At 38.6% G+C, this 19,668-nt stretch overlaps 1 protein-coding gene across 3 annotated transcripts in view; it reads left to right on the top strand.

The window, feature by feature from the left end:
* The window catches only part of RNF212B (ring finger protein 212B), a 55,361-nt gene that overhangs the window by 11,352 nt on the left and 24,341 nt on the right, over positions 1-19,668 (top strand). For 2 of the 3 annotated variants that reach the window (XM_027553283.1, XM_027553285.1), the window contains exons 1-4: positions 13,021-13,137; positions 14,669-14,769; positions 17,369-17,421; positions 17,896-17,970. In XM_027553283.1, coding sequence (XP_027409084.1) covers positions 14,670-14,769; positions 17,369-17,421; positions 17,896-17,970 — 228 coding nt within the window. In that variant the 5' untranslated portion in view covers positions 13,021-13,137; position 14,669. Of the gene's footprint in view, positions 1-1,726; positions 1,790-13,020; positions 13,138-14,668; positions 14,770-17,368; positions 17,422-17,895; positions 17,971-19,668 lie in introns of those variants that run through there. The other variant, XM_027553284.1, reaches the window with a different exon arrangement.

The raw sequence follows: 19,668 nt of genomic DNA, 5'->3' as shown, positions 1-19,668 counted from the left end.
ACTTCCTGCAATGGAAGCTCACCCACAAAATTCCCTCTGAACTTTTAATTCAGATGGATATGACTATTGGTTGGGGGAACCACTAACTTAACAAAGTCTAAACTCTTGGATAGAGGAATCAATCAATCTCTCTAGCTTTTCCTCATAATATTGTCTTTTCCTCATTCTCTTTTGGTGTCCCATTCACTCTTCCCTTTAGACACACAAGACCAGCCTGTGCTTCCCCATACTAATGTGTTTACTGATGTTCCTCTCTGCCTGGAAGTCCCCTCTTTTCCATCTCTGCAGAATAAAACTTCCCTATTAAAGCTCATTCAAATACCCGTTCCTCTAGGAAAACTGTCCAAATTGTCCTGATCTCTCTTTCTCTCTTTTTGTTCTCATAGCATTCTCTACTTCCTCAGGGAAGCCTTCCTAAACTATATTCTCATAGTTATTGGTGTTTTGATTTATATGACAGTACTCAAAGTACATAATAGTAATACATTTATTTATGAGGTTTAAGAAAACATCTTTGTCTCCTACCATACTGGAAGTGCCTTGAAGGCAACAGTCATATCTGTTACCATGTACTGATGGTACCTAATATAGATGTTCCATAACATTTGTCGACTGGGAAGGAAATTAATGTTTTTGGAATGATCACATATTCTGTTTTGTTGTGTGTGCAATTATATCTCTATATATTCCCTTACTAGGTCACAGGCTTTTTGAAGGGAAAGATAAAATTTATCTTTGTACTATATCCCTATCCTCACCTTGATCTGTGCCTGGTGGCTAAGATGGTAAAGAATCTGCCGGAAATGTGGGAGACCTGGGTTCGATCCCTGGGTTGGGAAGGTCTCCTGGAGGAGTGCATGGCAACCTACTCCAGTATTCTTGCCTGGAAAATCTCACGGACAGAGGCTCCTGGCGAGCTACTGTCCATGGGGTCACAAAGAGTTGGACACGACTGAGCTACTAAGCATAGCACAGCACAGTATCCTAGGAGAATATAGATTCCAAAAGAGCCATGACTTTGTATTCTCTCTTGTCATGTCCCCAGGGACTAGAGTAGTGCTTGGCCCCTGGCATTTGCTTAGGAAATGCTTGTTGGATGATTGATTATAATTATCAGTGGCTCCTTCTCCTATAGTTCCTAGTGCTACTGTTATAGCCACGCGTTCCGGGAAACAAACTCACTCAGAAGGACAATGCAGATAGTGGAGTGCAGTTTATTATACCGGCGGGCCCAAGGCAGAGTCCCCTCTTAGCCAAGGACCCCCACCAGCATTTGTGAAAATCTTATACCCCATGTGCACGTGTCTGAACCCACCACCCCAAATTCCTTGAGACTTACATAAATCAAGGAAAATACAATCCCAATAACCCCATCATTCACGTGCTATGTGCTCATGTGCTCAAACAGTCAAACAATTAGCCAATAATCAATAAGCCCGAGGTTACACTCCGATAGATACAGAAAAATTTATGGCCTGTCTGGAGGAAGGGGTGATTAGCGTATGTTTTCTCTTAGGCAATGAGTAACCTAGATATGATCTTCAAGGTTCCCCTGTCTGAAGGGGGTCTTATCCTTCTGTTGTTGCTTTTCATAGGCACTAAACACAGAGTTCAGAGTCCATTGGAAAGGTGGCCGAGCATGGTCAGCATGAACAGGCCTAAGATGGAGTCCAGGCCCTATGAATTCCTTCTTCACTACCACTAATATTCTTCATTTTATTCCTAGATTTCTCTTCTCCAATGAGATATAGTTCCTGTTTGAATGTACTAAAGTGTGACTTGAAGCAAGGTAAGATTCTCCCTGATAATTTCCTTTCTTATTCCATTGTTTATCAAATATCTACCCAGCACCTGCTACATATCAGATACTGTGGGAGGACTGGTAAGCCCAAATTGCAAAGTGTAGTCCCAGTCTGGTTAGAGGTAGAGGTGAACACAGTGAGACAGGGCCATGACAGTGACATGGAAAAGTTACTCTGGGAGCGCCCCACAGTGGGCAGGCCAGACTGGCATCTGGAGAAAGTGATTTCTGAGCTGAGTCTGAAAGGACGAATAGAAGTTAATCTGGAGAATATGCCAAGCAAAGGAAATAGCTTAAAAGGCACACCGGTGGGAGAGTGTGATTTAAATTCAGTGTGACTGAAATGCACTGCGCTCTTGACCAAACATTGAGAGATGCAAAAAGAAATGTAAATCACGAAGAGCTTTAGTGCCATACTCAGTGAATTGTCTTGAAAGTATCCGGCAGTTTTAAACAGAACAGTGATTGGATCTGGCAGCTTAGTAGGATGGAATGGATTGGGCAAATCTATAGGCAGAGAGCAGTTAGGAGGTGATTAGGGTAATCAAAACAAAGAATAAGGAGAAAGAAAGCAAGATTAATGAAAATAGAAAGATGATGGATTCCAAGCATATTTATAAAATACATACTTGACGATCACTTACGTCTAGAAAATTAGTTTTAGAAATAATGGCATGGGTGCTTAAAGGTAAATAAAGATGTTTATTATATCGTATTTCTGCAACAGTTAAAAATTGGAAATGTTATGTGTCCATTAACATGAGATTAATTAAATTAGGATATAACTTATCAAAGCATGCAAACTTTAAAAAGGATGATGTATAAAGGTAAAAATATTAACTAAAAACAAATTGTAGGGCTTCCCTGGTGGCTCAGTGGTAAAGAATCCGCCTGCCAATGCAGGACACGTGGGTTTGATCCCTGGTCCAGGAAGATCCCACATGGTGTGGAGCACTTAATCCTGTGCGCCACAACTATTGAGCCTGAGCCCACAAGTCACAACTGTTGAGCCTATGTGCTGCACCTACTGAAGCCCACGTTCCTTAGAACCTGTTCTCTGAAACAAGAGAAGCGACCACAATGAGAAACCCATGCACCGCAACTAGAGTATCCCCACTTGCCATAGCTAGAGAAAAGCCCCTGCAGCAAGAAAGACCTACAACAGCCAAAAATAAATAAGTAAAATTAAATAAAAAAACAAACTGTAGATATTATGTATGTAATGTCACATTTTCATTTAAATGTGTCTAACATATGTGTATTGTGTGTTGGTATATGCATTGAAAAAATTTCTGAAAGGATTTATATAAGACCTGTCAACCATGTTTGTCTTTGGGGAATAGGGTCGGGGTGATGGGCTTTCACTTCCTGATGTCTAAACCTGTGTTTTCATTTTTTAAAAATTGTATGCAACATGTGAGCCTGAATAGAAAACAAAACATTTTCTTTTTCTATAAAGGACATTTGTGGGACAGTGGGTGAAATTTGACTAAGGTTTCTAGATTAGATAATAGTACCATATCAATGTTAATTCTTTGATTTTGATAATGGTATTGAGTTTATGGGAGAGAATGTCCTTGTTTATGGGAAATACACACTGTATTATGTCTAATCTTGTCATAGTTAGGAGCCATTGTCAAATTCAAGGTCATTAAGATTTGGCCCTATTGCTTCTTCTAAGAATTTTATGCTTTTTGCTCTTACATTTAGGTCTTTGATCCATTTTTAGTTAATTTTTGTATATAGTATAAGTAAGGGTCCAGCATTATTCTTTTTCATGTGGATATACAGTTTTCCTTGCAGTTTGTTGAAGAGATTATTCTTCCCCAATGGAATGGTCTTGACATCCTTGTTGAACATCAGTTGACCATAGATATGAGAGTTTATTTCTGGATTCTCAATTCTAATCCATTGGAGTACCCTTATGCTAGCACCACATTGTTTTGATGATGGTAACTTTGCTTTTTTAAAAAAATAATTAGTTAGAACTGGGCCTTTGTTGCGTGCAGGCTTTCTCTAGCTGCAGCCAGCAGGGACTATTCTGTAGTTGTGGTGCACAGGGTTCTCATTGTGATAGCTTCTCTTGTTGTGAAGCATGGGCTCAGTAGCTGTGGCTCAAGGGCTTAATTGTCCTGCTGCAAGTGGGATTCTAGTTTCCAGACCAGGGATCGAACCTGTGTCCCCTGCACTGTCAGGCAGATTCTTAAACACTGAATCACCAGTAACTTTATATAGTATGTTTTAAATTTGGAAAAAGAGAAGCTAACGGCAAAGAAGAAAAGGAAAGATATACCCATTTGAATGCAGAGTTCCAAAGAATAGCAAGGAGAGATAAGAAAGCCTTCCTCAGTGATCAGTGCAAAGAAATAGAGGAAAACAATAGAATGGGAAAGACTAGAGATCTCTTCAAGAAAATTAGAGATACCAACGGAGCATTTCATGCAAAGATGGGCTCAATAAAGGACAGAAATGGTATGGGCCTAACAGAAACAAAAGATATTAAGAAGAGATGGCAAGAATACACAGAAGAACTATACAAAAAAGATCTTCATGACCCAGATAACCACGATGGTGTGATCACTTACCCAGAGCCAGACACTCTGGAATGCAAAGTCAAGTGGGCCTTAGGAAGCATCACTGTGGACAAAGCTAGTAGAGTTGATGGAATTCCAGTTGAGCTATTTCAAATTCTAAAAGATGATGCTGTGAAAGTGCTGAACTCAATATGCCAGCAAATTTGGAAAACTCAGCAGTGGCCACAGGACTGGAAAAGGTCAGTTTTCATATCAATCCCTGAGAAGGGCAATGCCAAGAAATATTCAACTACTGCACAATTGCACTCATCTCACATACTAGCAAGTAATGTTCAAAATCCTCCAAGCCAGGCTTCAGCAGTACGTGAACCATGAACTTCCAGATGTTCAAGCTGGATTTAGAAAAGGCAGAGGGACCAGAGATCAAATTGCCAACATCCATTGGATGGTAGAAAAAGGAAGAGAATTCCAGAAAAAACATCTACTTCTGCTTTATTGATTATGCCAAAGCCTTTGACTGTAGATCACAACAAACTGTGGAAAATTCTGAAAGAGATGGGAATACCAGACCACCTGACCTGCCTCCTGAGAAATCTGTATGCAAGAAGCAACAGTTAGAACCAGATATGGAACAATAGACTGGTTCCAAATCGGGAAAAGAGTATGTCATTGCTGTATATTGTCACCATGCTTATTTGACTTATATGCAGAGTACATCATGCAAAATGCTGGGCTGGATGAAGCACAAGCTGGAATCAAGATTGCCAGGAGAAATATCAATAACCTCAGATATGCAGATGACACCACCCTTATGGCAGAAAGTGAAGAGGAACTAAAGAGCCTCTTGATGAAAGTGAAAGAGGATTGTGAAAATGCTGGCTTAAAACTCAAGATTCAGCAAACTAAGATCATGGATCCAGTCCCATCACTTCATGGTAAATAGATGGGGAAGCAGTGGAAACAATGCTTGACTTTATTTTTGGGTTCCAAAATCACTGCAGATGGTGACTGCAGCCATGAACTTAAAAGATGCTTACTCCTTGGAAGAAAAGCCATGACCAACCTAGACAGCATATTAAAAAGCAGAGACATTACTTTGCCAACAAAGGTCCATCTAGTTAAAGATATGGTTTTTCCAGTAGTCACGTTTGGATGTGAGAGTTGGACTACAAGGAAAGCTGAGTGCCGAGGAACTGATGCTTTTGAACTGTGGTGTTGGAGAAGACTCTTGATAGTCCCTTGGACAGCAAGGAGATCAAACCAGTCAATCCTAAAGGAAATCAGTCCTGAATATTCATTGGAAGAAATTAGGCTGAAGCTGAAACTCCAATACTTTGGCTACCTGATGTGAAGGGCTGACTCATTGGAAGAGACCATGATGCTAGGAAAGATTGAAGGCAGGAGGAGAAGGGGACAACAGAGGATGAGATGGTTGGATGGTATCACTGACTCAATGGACATGAGTTTGAGCAAGCTCTGGCAGTTGGTGATGGATGGGGAAGCCTGGCATGCTATAATCCATGGGGTCTCAAATAGTCAGATACAACTGAGCGACTGAACTAAAATTTGGAAATTGTGAGTCCTCCAATTTTATTCTTCTTTTTCAAGATTGTTTTGGCTATTCTGGATCCTTTGAAATTCCATATGAATTTTTGAATGGATTTTCAGTTTCTGCAAAAAGCACCATTGGAATTTTCATAGGAATTGCACTGATCTGTATATCACTTTGGGTAATATTATCAACAATATTTAGTAGTTTTCCATACATAATCTTGCATCTCCTTGGTTAAATTTATTTTAAGTATTCTTTTCCTTTTGGTGCTTCTGTAAATGGAATTGTTTTCTTATGGATAACTTATTTTTGACAGAGGCAATATAGTTGAGAAAAGATCTTTTCAACAAGTGCTGCTGGAACTACTGGATATCCACATGTGGAAACCAAAAACAAAAGACACAGGACTTTCATGCATACCTCAAATCATGTAGAAAAATTAACTCAAAATGAATCATATTCCTAAACATGAATACAAAACTGTAAGTCTAGATTTCTAGAATTTTAGAAGAAAATGTAGGAGGAAATCCTTGTGACCTTCAGTTAGGCAAAGACTTCTTAGATATGACACCAAAAGTATGCTCCATTAAAGGACCAACTGATAAATGGGACTTCACCAAAAGTAAAAATTTGCTCTTCAAGGGGAATTGCCTGGTGAACCAGTGGCTAGGACTCGGTGCTTTCACGGCCGTGACTGCATGGCATGGCCAAAAAAAAAAAACCAGAAAAAAACAGTCCCTGTCCTGCCTCACCCTTACTCTTTAAAGACTACTATTAAAAGATTGAAGACACAAGCCACAGATTGGACATGTATTATTTAATAGAGAAATTTCTTCAGAATATATGAAAAACTCTCAAAGTTCAAAATATGAAAAAAAAAACCCAACCTAGTTAAGCATGGTTAAACAAAGATTTTAATGACACTTCACACATATTTGGGCTTCCTGGTGGCTCAGTAAAGAATCTGCCTGCAATGCGGGTGACCTGGATTCAATTCCTGGGTTGGGAAGATCCCCTGGAGAAGGGAATGGCAACCCACTCCAGTATTCTTGACTGGAAAAATCCATGAATAGAGGAGCCTGGCAGGCTACAGTTTATGGGGTTGCAAAGAGTTGGACACAACTGAGCAACTAACACTCACACACATTCGTTTCTATATAAGCACACAAATATATGTTCATCATTAGTCATTAGGGAAACAGCAATTAAAGCACAATGAGATACTAGTACATACCTATTAGAATTAATAATAAAAAGACTGAACATTCTGTGCTGGCAGTAACGTGAAGAACCTGAAACTCTTATACATTGCTTGTGGGAATGGAAAATGGTACAACACAATCACTTTGGAAAAGTTTGGCGACTTCTTCAAAAGTCAAACATGTACCCGACATAGTTACTATATGATCTAGCCAGGGAAAAGAAGACATATGTCCAAACAAAGACTTGAATATGAACATTTATAGCAGCTTTGTTATAGCCCCAAACTGGAAACAATTCAAATTGTTTCATGAACAGATGAATGCACAAATTGTGGTATTTACATATTAGTGCTTCCCTGGTTGACTCATCCTTAAAGAATCTGCCTGCAATGTAGGAGACACAGGTTCAATCACTGAGTCAGGAAGATCCCCTGCAGAAAGAAATAACAACCCACTCCAGTATTCTTGCCTGGGAAATCCTATGGACAGAGAAGCCGGGTGGGCTACAGTCCATGGGGTTGCAAGAGTTGGACACGACTGAGCAACTAAAACCACCACTGCTACATATGATAAAATACTATTCAGCAACAAAAATGAAAGAATTATTGACACATGCAAGAACATGGATGGATCTCAAAATCCTTATGTTGAATGAAAGAAGCTCAACAAAAAGTATATATGATTTCTATATGTAAAACTCCTGAAAATGCAAACTAATCTGTAGTGCTATAAAGTACCTATGTTACCTGGAGAAAGAAATGTAGGGGAGGGTTGGGAGAGATTGTTAACAAAGAAGCATGAAGAAACTTTGGGGCATAATGGATATCTTCACTATCTTTAATGCAGTGATGCCTTCAAGGCTTTATAATATGTCAAAACTTATCAAATTATGCATTTTAAATATATACAGTGGGTCTGAAAGATAGAAGGGATAGAAGGGATAGGCTACCCACTCCAGTATTCTTGGGCTTCCCTTGTGGCTCAGCTGGTAAAGAATCTGCCTGCAATGTGGGAGACCTGGGTTCAATATCTGGGTTGGGAAGATGCCCTGGAGAAGGGAAAGGCTAGCCAGTCCAGTATTCTGGCCTGGAGAATTCCACAACTCTATAGTCCATGGGGTTGCAAAGAGTCGGACACAACTGAGCAACTTTCACTTCACTTCACATGTCAATTCTGTATCAATAAACTTTTTTAAAAGCTACCAATCTGATGTATAGTTAGGTTCATTTGTTTTAGTCTTCAAATTTTAGGAGTTGCTTTTTAATTCTGTTTCTGAATATGTAAAATAATTGCATTTCTATAGACAAAATTATATAACCAGTTAAATTCAGGGAAACATTCCTTTCATATTTTCACTTCTACAATGTTCCCTTCCTATCTCCAGAGGTAACTTTTTCTTTTTGCAATTTCTGTTTTATCATCTAGAGTTGCTTTTTTATATGCATTTATACTCCCCCATTTTTTGGCCATGTTTTGGCCACAACATGTGGGATCCTAGTTCTGCCCCCAGGGATTGAGCTGGTGCTCTCTGCAGTAGAAGCTCAGAGTTTAACCTCTGGACTGCTAGGTCAGTCCCCTTCCCAAAACAAAGAATTGCACATTATGTAACCTATACCTTTTGTTTTCATTTAACAATAAATTCTGGAAATTGCTGAATATTCTTCTTTTAAAAAATTCTTTTATTTATTTACGGCTGCCTTAGTCTTTGTTGCTTTGCTCGGGCTTTCTCTAGTTGCTGCGAGTGGAGACTACTCTCTAGTTGTTGTGCACGGGCTTCTCATTGCAGTGGCTCCTGTTGTCTCAGGGCACAGGCTCTAGGTGCACAGGATCCAGTAGCTGCAGCACGTGGGCTCGGTAGTTGTGCCTTGTAGGCTCTGGAACGCAGGCTCAGTAGTAGTTGTGATGCATGGGCTCAGTTGCTCCATGGCATGTGGAATCTTCCCAGACTAGGGATGGAACCCGTGTCCCCTGCACTGGCAGGTGGATTCTTATCCACTGCGCCACCAGGGACATCTCTCCTTTCTTTCTATTTAAAAAAATATTTGTTTACTTATTTGGCTATGCTGGGTCTTATTTGCAGCATATGGGATCTAGTTCCCTGACCAAGGATCAAACCCAGGCCCCCTGCATTGGGAGCCCAGAGTCTTAACTACTGGATCACCAGCGAAGTCCCTCTCATTTCTTTTTATATGTGCATAATACTCAACTGTGATTTGTCACTGATAAACATTTGCTATTATAAATACTAGTGCAAGAAAATAACCTTGTTCATAAGTGATCTCATATTTTTGCCAGTGCATCTTTGAGACAGATTCTTAGAAATGGAATTGCTGGGTTAAAGATAAATATATGTGTAACTTTCCTAGATAATGTCATGTTCACTACAGAGTGGTTGCTGTGTTTGGCATCCTCACCAGCAACATATGAGTGTCTGTTGCCCCCTAACCTTGACAAGTGAATATGTTACGAAATACTTGGGTCTGCCAGTCTGATCGATGAAAAGTGGTAGTTTGATGGAGTTTGCTTATCCCACTAAAAGTGAGGTTGAATATCTTTTCATATGTTCAAGGGCCATTAAATTTTTTTCTATGAACTGTTTATGCCTTTTGCTCAACTTTCTGTTGTCATTGGTTTTCTCTTTTTAGAAGTTCTTTGTATAGTAAAGTTATTAACCCTTTGTGATTTAAGTTGTCACAATTTGTCACTTAGGTTTTCACTTCATCTATAGTGGGCTTTCTCTGTGTATATGTGTGAGAGAGAAAAATTTGGACTCTTTCTCCAAAGGGTGTTCTTTTATTTTTATGTTGCCAAGTTTATCAATCTTTTCTTTTATTGCTTCTAGACTTGGATCATAGCAAGAGTTCTTTACATGCACATACACACATCTTTTAATCACGTTAAGGAAATATCCACTGACTCTTACTTCACTGAAATTTTAAATCAGAAATGGATATGAATTATGACAAACGCTTTGTTGGCAACTGGAGAGAAGCATATGACATTTCTTCTTAGAAATATTACTATAATAAGTTACATTAATAGATTTCTTAATACTGAATTATCTTTTTTTTTAATGAGCATCACCTGGTCATACTTTAAGAAATGTACTCTATTTTCTATCTTATTTAAGATTTTTGAATCAATATTCACAGGTGAGATTGTTATATGGTTTTCTTGTGTATATGTGTGCAATCTTTATCATTTGTTTACTAAGTTCATTTCATAAAATGTTTTTAAAAGTGTTATCCTTTTTCTATGACCCAGAATGTGTAAGTAGAATTAAGATTATATTTAGGAAAACTATGCAATGGTTTGAGTTATGGGCTGAACTAATCACTTTTTAGTGGAACATCTTTTTAACCTGAAAGAACAACTAACAAACTATACTTATTCAGATTTGGGTATTTGATAGACATTTTCTCAAAAATATACAAACTGAGTTTGTCATTTCAAGGAAAACAGGTGACTTAGTGTAATACTTATTGCCAATGATAAAACTCAAACTTTCAGATGAAAATAAAAATTTTGAGAAACTTGTATCTGTAACTGTGTGCCTGACTACTTCCCAATACTCAAAGATTTTTCTGGTGAGATTGGTAATGATAGTAACAAAGGTGATTTTAAAATATTATAAAATGAGTGTGTCAATATTTAATATTGTTTCATGAAATGTGTCAATGTGTATAACTCAGTGAACTAGTATTTTCCAAATGACCAATTTGGTCTAAATGTAAAACGTGACAAGTTCATTGATACAGTGCAGCTAGCTTTTAACAAACTCCCACTTCTTAAATGTTGATGTAGTGTCAAAGAAAAATATTAACAAAATCTAAATAGGTGAATAGTGGACTCACTGGAAAAGATCCTGAAGTTGGGAAAGATTGAAGGCAAAAGGTGAAAAGGGCAGCAGAGAATGAGATGGCTGGATAGCATCACTAACTCAATGGCTATGAACTTGGGCAAATTCCAGGAGATAGCGGAGGACAGGGAGACTTTGCTTGCTGAGACCCACCGGCTCGCAGAGTTGGACAGCACTTAGCAACTGAACAATAGGCTCTAGGGAAATACTACTCTCTTTTCCAGCTACATACTTGAGTGAGTCCAGATCTTTACACGCTTCAACCAAAACAGTATACTGTAACAGAGTGATTGCAGAAGTACATGTGTGAATCCAGCTGCTTTCTATTAGGTCAGATTGTGTGTGTGCACGCACGCGCGTGTGCGCGCGCACACACACACACACACACACACACACACACACACGCATGCTCAGTTGTGTCCAAGGCTTTGCAACCCCGTGGGGTATATAGCCCACCGGGCTCCTCTCTCCATGGACTTTTCCAGACAAGAAATACTGGAGTGGGTTGCCATTTCCTTCTCCAGGGGATCTTTCTGACCATGGGATTGAACCCACATCTCCTGCATCTCCTGCGGATGCTTTACCACTGAGCTAGCTACCTGGGAAGCCCAGGTAGCCGGTGTTGTTCAGTCGCTGGATCCTGACTGATTCTTTGCCATCCCATGGACTGCAGCACGCCAGGCCTCCCTGACATCATCAGATGCCTGGTCAGATAGTAAGAGATTATAAAATGGTAAAATAAAAGTGATGCCACTCTTCTCACTAAATTATATTTATTTTGGAACATATAGTTATATTTCACAGGTTATGTTACCACTTAATGGGTTTATTATTGTTGTTTTCAAATAAATTAATAAATATTTTTAACTTTTCAGTTTTAATTGCTAATATGGTGAATATTGATAGATACAATCCACAGAAACCAAAACTTTGTAGGGAGGGAGTCTTCAATATATATATATATATTTTTTGCCACAGCATGCCTGGGATAGAGGATCTTCCTTCCCCAACCAGGGATCAAACTGTGCCCCAGCAGTGGAAGCGCAGAGTCCTCACCACTGGACCACTGGGGAATTCCTTTCAATACTTCTTAAAAGTTAAAAGAGTTCTGAGACCAAGAAGTTTGCAAATCAGCATTTGTTGACTTCCTCAAGAAAATTTCATGTTCACATTTTTTTTTGGTCAGCTACTTTTATAATTGAACAGAGCCATAAAATTCTTGGATCATATTTTCTTTTTGAAAACCTTGAAATGTATCTTCATTGTTTCTAGCATAAAATGATTCTGTAAGGAAGTCTTATGCCAATCTACTTTTCTTTTCCTTATAAATGGCTAGTATTTGTTGTCTGGATGCTCAAAGGGGTTTTCCTTATCTTTTTTCCCCTTATCTTTAAAGACTAATTTAATAGCTTTACTAGAAAATGTTTTGGTTTTGACTGTTCTGGGTCAGTTTTCTCCTTTGCAATAAATATGTAGACTTAGTTCTTATTTCAGGAAAAATTTCTCAAAATTTTGTTTTAAATATTTGTTCTGATACATTGCTCTGGTTTTCCTTGCGGGAATAACCGTGTGTGTAAAATCTCTTTGCTTGTTCTCTATATCTCTTTCTCTTGAAAGTTTTTATTTTTCTTTTTAGGAAAACCGTCCTCCTTTCAGCATTATTTCTGAAAAAAAATTTTTTTAATTTCCTTGATACTGGTTAGTTCTCATTCTATACAAATCACTTTTTAGCTTTTCTATTTCTGGTTTACACTGTTCTTTAAAAGCATTTATTATTTTCTTTATTTCACTTGAAAATAAAGTGAAAAAAGAGAGAAGAAAAAAATTACGTTAAAGTTTTCATCAGCTTTGTGACCACATTTTTCTAGTGTATTACGTCTACTTGAATATTATTAGGTTTGTTTTCACCTTTTTGTTTGCACAGTAGCACGTTTGGGATTCGACCATATTTCTTATCTTTTTCCAATTTTAAAAGAGGTAGATTTTCCCGGACTCTACTTTCGTCTCTCGGGCCCCGCCCACTCCCGGGCCCCGCCCACGCCGCTCACACACCGTCGAGGGACACGCCCAGCTGTTTGTCTCTCGCTGGTGCCAGACTCTCTATTTTTTCCCGCCATTTCCAGCTCTTCTTGAGAGCTGGTTGATTTCGGTGAGATCCGAGGCCCTCCGGGATCACTGCGGTCAAACAGGTAGGGAATGTAGTTTAAAAAGAGCTATTGGTAAATTTGAGCCTTTGCCTAATCTCCATCGCCCTTAGAAATAGGGCGAGTCTTACCCTCACAAACCCTGTTAACGGCTCTTCTTTGAAAGAGTTCATTTGGTCAACCCATTTGATTAAAATTCTTGCTCCGCCTAACTGGGAGCATTGTAACTGGGACCTTTCCAGTGGTTCTTTAGATTCACTTCTGGGAGAAGTTAGTGTTTCTGTGAGCAACAAATAGAAATCTGAAGCGCGTGCCTCTGTGTAATGTCTTTGCGTTGAAACGTTTGCATGCTTAGTCGCTCCAGTCGTGTCTGACTCTGACCGGATGGACTGTAGCTCGCCAGGCTTCTCTGTCCAAGGGATTCTCCAGGCAAGCATACTGGAGTTGTTTGTCGTGCCCTTCTCCAGAGGATCTCCCCCACCCAGGGATCGAACCGGTGTCTCTTTACAGATCCTGCATTGGCAGTCGGGTTCTTTACCACTAGCGCCATCTGGGAAGCCCTATTGAAATATTTATTCAGTGTTTTTGTCCTGAATCTTGCCCTTGTGTGACAAAAATGTTAAAGTGTGGCGCAAACTAGCCAACATCCTTTGAGCAAATGTCTCCATAAACGACTTTATAACGTTTTTAAAGAAAAAACATAAGTGGGGAAGAAAATTTACCCTCTGTTTTGTTTTTTTCCCCCAATTTAATTTTAAATTAAAATCAAACCTGTTTCATTCTTGTAGAATATTCATGAAATTAAACATAAATTCATTAAATATATGAACTAATGACAGATCTGTATCAGTTCTGTATTTTTAATGTCAGTTTCTTCATTTCAAATCTTGCTGTTCAATGAATATCAAATGCATCTTTTATTTTTATTTTTTCAAATGCATCTTTTAAAAAAGGATGGGATTGGACAAAACGTTAAATGATTTTTAAGATCACTTTTAGATCTATGATTCTGAGGTTCTGTGGAGTAGAAGAAAATGTAAACAATCTGAGACGTCATTCAAAAACCATCTTTCTCATAGATAAAATGTGTCCCAAGTGGTTAATATGTGATCTTCTATATTTTGTCCACTACCTCCTCCTTGCTCCATCTTGCTGTATCACAGGAAACTATTAGGAAATAAGAAGATGGTTCTTTTTTTTAAAGATTGTTTTTTCTAATTACAGATTAATACCTGAATTAATACAGAAAACTTAGAAAACAAAACGGTGTAAAGACAGCATATACATACAACAAATATCCATAATCTCACCATTCAAAAAAAAAATCATCACTGTCCTGTTACTTTTCTGAATATGTATACTTTTTAGAAAATGGCATTGCATACTCTGCAGTCTGCTTTTTTACACTTTAGAGATATATCTTACAACCAGTTGAAATACTCCACAAAAATATGCCCATATTCCAATAAGTTAGCAGAAGCTGAGCAAGCATTAAGTAGATTTTGGAACAGCTATAATTATGTTATAGTAAATATAATTATGTTATGCCCAGAGTTGTTCTCTCTCTTTGCTGCAGAATGGATTGGTTTCACTGCAACCGATGTTTCCGAAAAGATGGGGCCCATTTCTTTGTCACCAACTGTGGCCATATTTTCTGTAAAAAATGTGTGATTCTGGGTGAGTGACTTAACTGTTTGCAGATTCAGGCAAAAATGTTTTAAACTTAGAAATAATGATTAGCCATTTCTCTGTGTAACTTGGAATAAATATCACTTAGGAGGTCAAATGTGCTGTGAGTATAATAGGAAACTGTTGATTATGAAAATTGGAGGAATCCATTAACAAAGAATGATTTAGCAAATGGAATATCTATTATTTGAACATCAAAAGGTGCTTGTCCATGTTCTGAAGCCTGTAGCAGGGAAAGCCACAAAATTATCAGACTGACTAGAGAAAAGAGAGAAAAACAAAAATGATGACTAGAAATTGGGAAATCGGTTGATAACAAGAGCCATTTCTAATGGAAAGTGGTATAGTCTGTCAAGTTAATTTATTTAGAAATATTGACGATGATGATAGTGGTGAGTAATACCTTTGTGGTTTTCACATGTCCTGATTTTGTTAGAAGGAAAGTTATGACCAACCTAGACAGCATATTCAAAAGCAGAGACATTACTTTGCCAACAAAGGTCCATCTAGTCAAGGCTATGGTTTTTCCAGTGGTCATGTATGGATGAGAGTTGGACTGTGAGGAAGGCTGAGCACCGAAGAACTGATGCTTTTGAACTGTGGTGTTGGAGAAGACTCTTGAGAGTCCCTTGGACTGCAAGGAGATCCAACTAGTCCATTCTGAAGATCAGCCCTGGGATTTCTTTGGAAGGAATGATGCTAAAGCTGAAACTCCAGTACTTTGGCCACCTCATGCGAAGAGTTGACTCATTGGGAAAGACTCTGATGCTGGGAGGGATTGGGGGCAGGAGGAGAAGGGGGCAACAGAGGATGAGATGGCTGGATGGCATCACCGACTTGATGGACGTGAGTTTGGGTGAACTCCGGGAGTTGGTGATGGCAGGGAGGCCTGGCGTGCTGCAGTTCATGGGGTAGCAAAGAGTCGGACACGACTGAGTGACTGAACTGAACTGAACTAATTTTATATATCCTTAACACAACCCCAGGAGGTAATTATTAATAGACCCACTTTACAAGTAGGGAGCTGATTCAAAGAGGTGATTTGACCAAGTTCTTGTAACTGTTAAATCTTAGAAGTGGGACTTTAAGATATGTCTTTTTTTTTTATTTAAGTGCTAAAATACTTACAAGGTATGTATGTATTCTGGGTATGTAGGTCCAGAAGAGGGACTTAGGATGCTTTGATCAGGGAAAATTTCATGGAAGAAGTGCCACTTTGGTAAAGTTTTGAGTAATAAATTGGAGTCTGCCAAGCGAATTAGGCAGGGAAGATAATTCTAGTTTAAAAGAACATCATGTATAAAGGAATATAGCATCATAAAACTTAGTACAGGGAAGTACACATGGTTGGGATTGGTAGAACATAAAAGAATAAGATGAGAAATGTGAGAGATGAGGCTAGAGAGGTAGGCAGTGGCCAGATGATGGAAGGCTCTATCTACCAGGCTAAAGAACCTGAACTTTATCCTGCAGGTGATGGAGACCTGTGGCAGTTTCTTTGTTTTGTCTTTTTCTTAAATAGAAGAATGGTTTGGATGTGCTAGCTGATTTTGGCAATAATACAGGAGGAAGACCCGGAAAACTTTATCCCCAAGGAAAAAGAGTCAGGTTAGCTCACCTCTGGAGAAGCTTTTTTGAGGTGTGAATCTCATGACCCTTTTAAGTTCTCTGCTAATGTGACAAAGCTATTACTATGCTAACAGCAGCTCACTTTGGAGCAGTTTGTCTCAGTGAAGCACATGTCATATGATGTTTTCTCCTGACATGGCATTTATCTTAATCAATAACCAGCACCACTACTAAAAATTCAACTTCAAAGGAAAATTAGGAATTTTAATTCTCAAATCTTTCATGTTGAGTCAATTAGACAATGAGGGTAGGAGAGCTCCAAAATGATATCCAGGAATACTAGCAAAGTGCAAACAGGGCAGGAATAATTGGAGAATTTCTTCAGGTACCCAGTGTGTGCCTACTGTCAGGGAGATGGAATAAAAAAATAATAACTTAAAGTTGAGATCATTGGTACTCTTTCTGCTGCTGCTAAGTCACTTCAGTCGTGTCCGACTCTGTGCGACCCCATAGACGGCAGCCCACCAGGCCCCGTCGTCCCTGGGATTCTCCAGGCAAGAACACTAGAGTGGATCGCCATTTCCTTCTCCAATGCATGAAAGTGAAAAGGGAAAGTGAAGTCGTTCAGTCGTGTTCCACTCTTCGTGACCCCATGGACTGCAACCTACCAGGCTCCTCCATCCATGCGATTTTCCAGGCAAGAGTACAGTAAATGTACACCCCTCAATGACTGCTGGGAGGCAACTGTCCCTTATTTGTAGAAGAAAATTGGGAATTTATTTAAAAGGAATGGGTAGAGGTACAGAGTGAAAGCCTTACTTCTTAGCAACATACAAGTTTGGAAACGCTGATTTCTGGCATGGTGCTCAAGTTGAGGTCCTTTTTTAGCACAATGACATTCTGAATTCAGTAAGAACCTCTTTTCTTTAGCTAGCCAGCTTGACTGTTGCCACATACTTTGGGAGAATCTTACTTCATGCCCGTGAGAACCAAACATTTTTTTCCCTTTCCTCCCTAGAAAAATGTGCTGTTTGTGGAACTGCCTGCAAGTATCTGGCTCTTTCTGATAATGTAAGTTTTTCCTTCTCTGTCACAATCTTATCCTGTTTCCTGGTGTATAGGAAGTATACAAAGAATACAGTGACTATGAACTGAAAGTTGGGGGGAATTTCCTGTCGGTTCAGTGGTTAGGACTCAGTTCTTTCACTGCAGACCTGGGTTCAATCCTTGGTCAGGAAACTAAGATCACCAAGCTACACCATGCAGCCCCCAAAAAAGAAACAAAATGCATAGATAACAATTGAGGTGGAAAAGGAGGTAAACAAGAGATAGAAGAATTATTTGTGGATTTGTGGCTACTGCCACAGAAGTGTGAGGTAAGGAGGATTAAGACATACAGTCTACATCTCCTGGTTCAGTAGTGATCACACTCTTACCTAGCACAGTGAAATTCTATCTGGTGCTTTAGAAAGGGTGGTACATCTTTAACCATATTTGCCAGTATTTTATTTCATTCCATTGTGATGTGTCTTATTCTCTTGATAGCTGAAACCTCAGGAGAAGATGTACTTCAGAAACCCTGTGGAGACAGCTTTGCAGTACTTTAGTCACATCTCTCAGGTATGAGAAATAACAGTGAAGACATTCTGATTTTCCAGGCAAGTTATAATTGCATCTTATTTCTTTTCCAAAGGTTCTCTTTAAACTGCATTCATACATTTGTATACAGTGGGGAGAAATTGGCTGCCCTATTTGCTTTCTTCCCTGATAATACAAATCTCAACAATTAACTTTTTACTGACCCAGAATCTGTGATAGGCTGTAAAAAACACTATGTAGCTGAATCTTGTAGTTCCTAGTTCTATTAAGTTATTTTTGAGGGTAAAGATGCCTCTAGGCAGCTTCATTATCCTTCTGTGCAGATTTAGTAAATCTTCTAAAAATTTCTTTGAATATATAGGTCTGACCCTGTAGAGGACTTAGCAGCCTGGCTTTCAAAGTTTTGCTTATAGACCTAAGTTCAAGAAGGGATTTCTTGTTCTCTATTCTTATTTTTCAATAACCTTTCTTAGTAATGCTTATATATTTAATTCTTAATTTAGTATTTATAATTAGTTGTCTGAACTTTAGAAGATATTTTTCTTTTCCTGATGCATGATATGTTGTCATGCTATTGACTCAGTCAGGAGCAATCGAGTTGTGGAAGGAGGTGAAGAGGAGACAGGACAGATTTGAGAGAGTTCCCAAATTGTAAAAATTTCGGTTTTTCACTTTCATTCTTTAGTTCTCCACCAAGATCATTTCATGGCCTCATGGGATTCTTATCTGGGCATGTTTCTTGAGATTTTATCACTGTTTTTCTTCTCTATTCTTCTCATTATTTTGAGAGTTATTCTTTTATTAAACATGAAGATGGTCCTTTGTCATGTTTGGCTGAAGAGAGTAGATTTCATTTTTCTTTGATGTCTCCCCTTTGATGTCATCAGTCCTGACTCTGGAGATGGAGGAAGGGAAATGAGGCTTTCACGGCATCCTGTTTTTAGCTGCTTGGGTGAACCATCATATTTGAGATACTATTTAACATTATGAGGAGATAAAATCCAGCTGAGACTCAAGCAGAAATGTAAACAAGGTCACATGGGCAAGAGAAAGAGCAGAGCTTTGGTTAATAACTAAACCAAGGATTAGTTAATGATCAGTAGAGAAATTATATGTAGTCTGAGTTCTAACCTACCTAATCATGGGACCAATTACACATGGTCAAGTAATCAAGATAAAATACATGGAAAGGGTCAGTTAATCATCACTTTAGTGAAGTGCCAGTTTGGTAAAGTCAGCAAGGTCTGAAAATGTGTTTTCCTAATCTGTGAAGTTGAATAACTGATCCAAGTAATGTCTAGATTGTCTTTTGCTCACATTTTCTTTCCTCAGTCAGACTTTTACTGACTTATCTCAAATAGCAGCCCCAAGTTTACTTATCCTGCTTTATTTTTCATTGGAAATCTTATCTCTAACATTTTATAATATATTTGTTATTGTCTGAATTCTGCTCTGCTTTCTCGTAGCATAATGTGTTCAAGGTTCATTCATGTAAAAATATTAGAACTTCATTAGTATTTCATTCCTTTCCATGACCAAGTAATACTATAGATGGATATACATTTCATGTATTCATTCGTCAGTTGAGGGACATTTAATTTGTTTCCACCTTTTGATTATTATGAATAATGCCACTATGAACACATGTATACAAGTTTCTGTGTGGACATATATATTCATATCTCTTGGATGTATACATAGGAATTAAATCACTGGGTC

The sequence above is a fragment of the Bos indicus x Bos taurus genome, chromosome 10 (assembly GCF_003369695.1).
Source record: "Bos indicus x Bos taurus breed Angus x Brahman F1 hybrid chromosome 10, Bos_hybrid_MaternalHap_v2.0, whole genome shotgun sequence".
Classification (NCBI taxonomy): Eukaryota; Metazoa; Chordata; class Mammalia; order Artiodactyla; family Bovidae; genus Bos; species Bos indicus x Bos taurus.
Note: the sequence above shows the minus strand (reverse complement) of the source record. Positions and strands in the feature narration are given on the sequence as shown.